Source organism: Sprattus sprattus (assembly GCF_963457725.1).
Source record: "Sprattus sprattus genome assembly, chromosome: 7".
Taxonomy (NCBI): Eukaryota; Metazoa; Chordata; class Actinopteri; order Clupeiformes; family Clupeidae; genus Sprattus; species Sprattus sprattus.
In genome coordinates this window covers 15038150-15039127 of record NC_137926.1, presented here as the reverse complement: position 1 = coordinate 15039127, position 978 = coordinate 15038150, and the positions used below count along the sequence as shown (strand labels likewise).

At 50.8% G+C, this 978-nt stretch overlaps 1 protein-coding gene across 1 annotated transcript in view; it reads right to left on the bottom strand.

Moving 5' to 3' along the window:
- ldlrad3 (low density lipoprotein receptor class A domain containing 3) overlaps nucleotides 1–745 on the bottom strand; it is a 68541-nt gene extending 67796 nt beyond the window's left edge. Inside the window, 1 exon segment of the mRNA XM_080842758.1 lies at nucleotides 551–745. Coding sequence (XP_080698884.1) covers nucleotides 551–602 — 52 coding nt within the window. The 5' untranslated portion in view covers nucleotides 603–745.
- Nucleotides 746–978: the final 233 nt, after the last annotated feature.

The following is a 978-nucleotide window of genomic DNA, read 5'->3' as shown; positions in this document are numbered from 1 at the left end:
GGCCCCCAATTCGGCCGGTGGAGCAGGGGGGCAGATTGACTTGGCACCGCTATGTCTTGTCAACTACCTCCGGCTACGAATAGCCTAGCCCTGCTCCCTCCCTCAACCTTTCAATCTTCGACCTTTTTTCTTACCGCGAACATCTACAGACCACGTTATTTTCTTTGATGTAGCCAAACCGTTACTCTACTCATTATATTTTCGCGTTCAAGCGTGAAAATCTCCACATATTTCTCAGGGTGTGCAGACTGCTGCAGGGTATTTCGAGAGGCGACATCGCTGAGATTGAAGGGGCAAAAAAGTAAATGTGCATCACAACGGCAGACTTCCCTAGTCTTTGAAGTTCCGACAGAGAATGCGTTTTGTCGGCTGGTCTCGATTTAGCACTATAGGAGGGAAACAGCACAAACGTGAGTTGCAACAGTTGTTACAACAGAATGACAACACGTCGGCTACGCCGTCAAACTTTCTAACCCAGGGGTATAGCCTAACAGCGGCGCCGTCGGTCGTAAACACAGACATGAGAGTTCAAAACATTCAGATGACTTACCAACCGAGCTTGTGCCCGATCCCGAACCAAGCAGGAGATACCAGATCCACATCCTACAGTTTTTTTTCGGCCTGCCCTTAAATCACCCCGCCGTGGGCCAACAATCGGGGCGATTTAAAACTTTTTTGTCCTCTTTTCACCACTTGGCGTAATACGTATTTTCCCTCAGTAGTTTTACTCCAGGCAAAGTTTTGAAGTTAGCCTACTTGCGTGGAGAGGTGGGCTTTCACTGGGACAGCCTTCACATCGCGGGCCGAGGGAGGGGCAGAGGTGGTCGGCGATGGAGGGGGGCTTGAGTTGAGGCGGGTGTCAGGTTCGCACTCCTGAGAGGCGGAGACTCGCCCGAGTAGAGGATGAGAGAGGAGAGTGCAAAGAGGAGACGAATGAAGCGCTATGTCGCATATAACCTATTCCACAGGCAAGGTCAA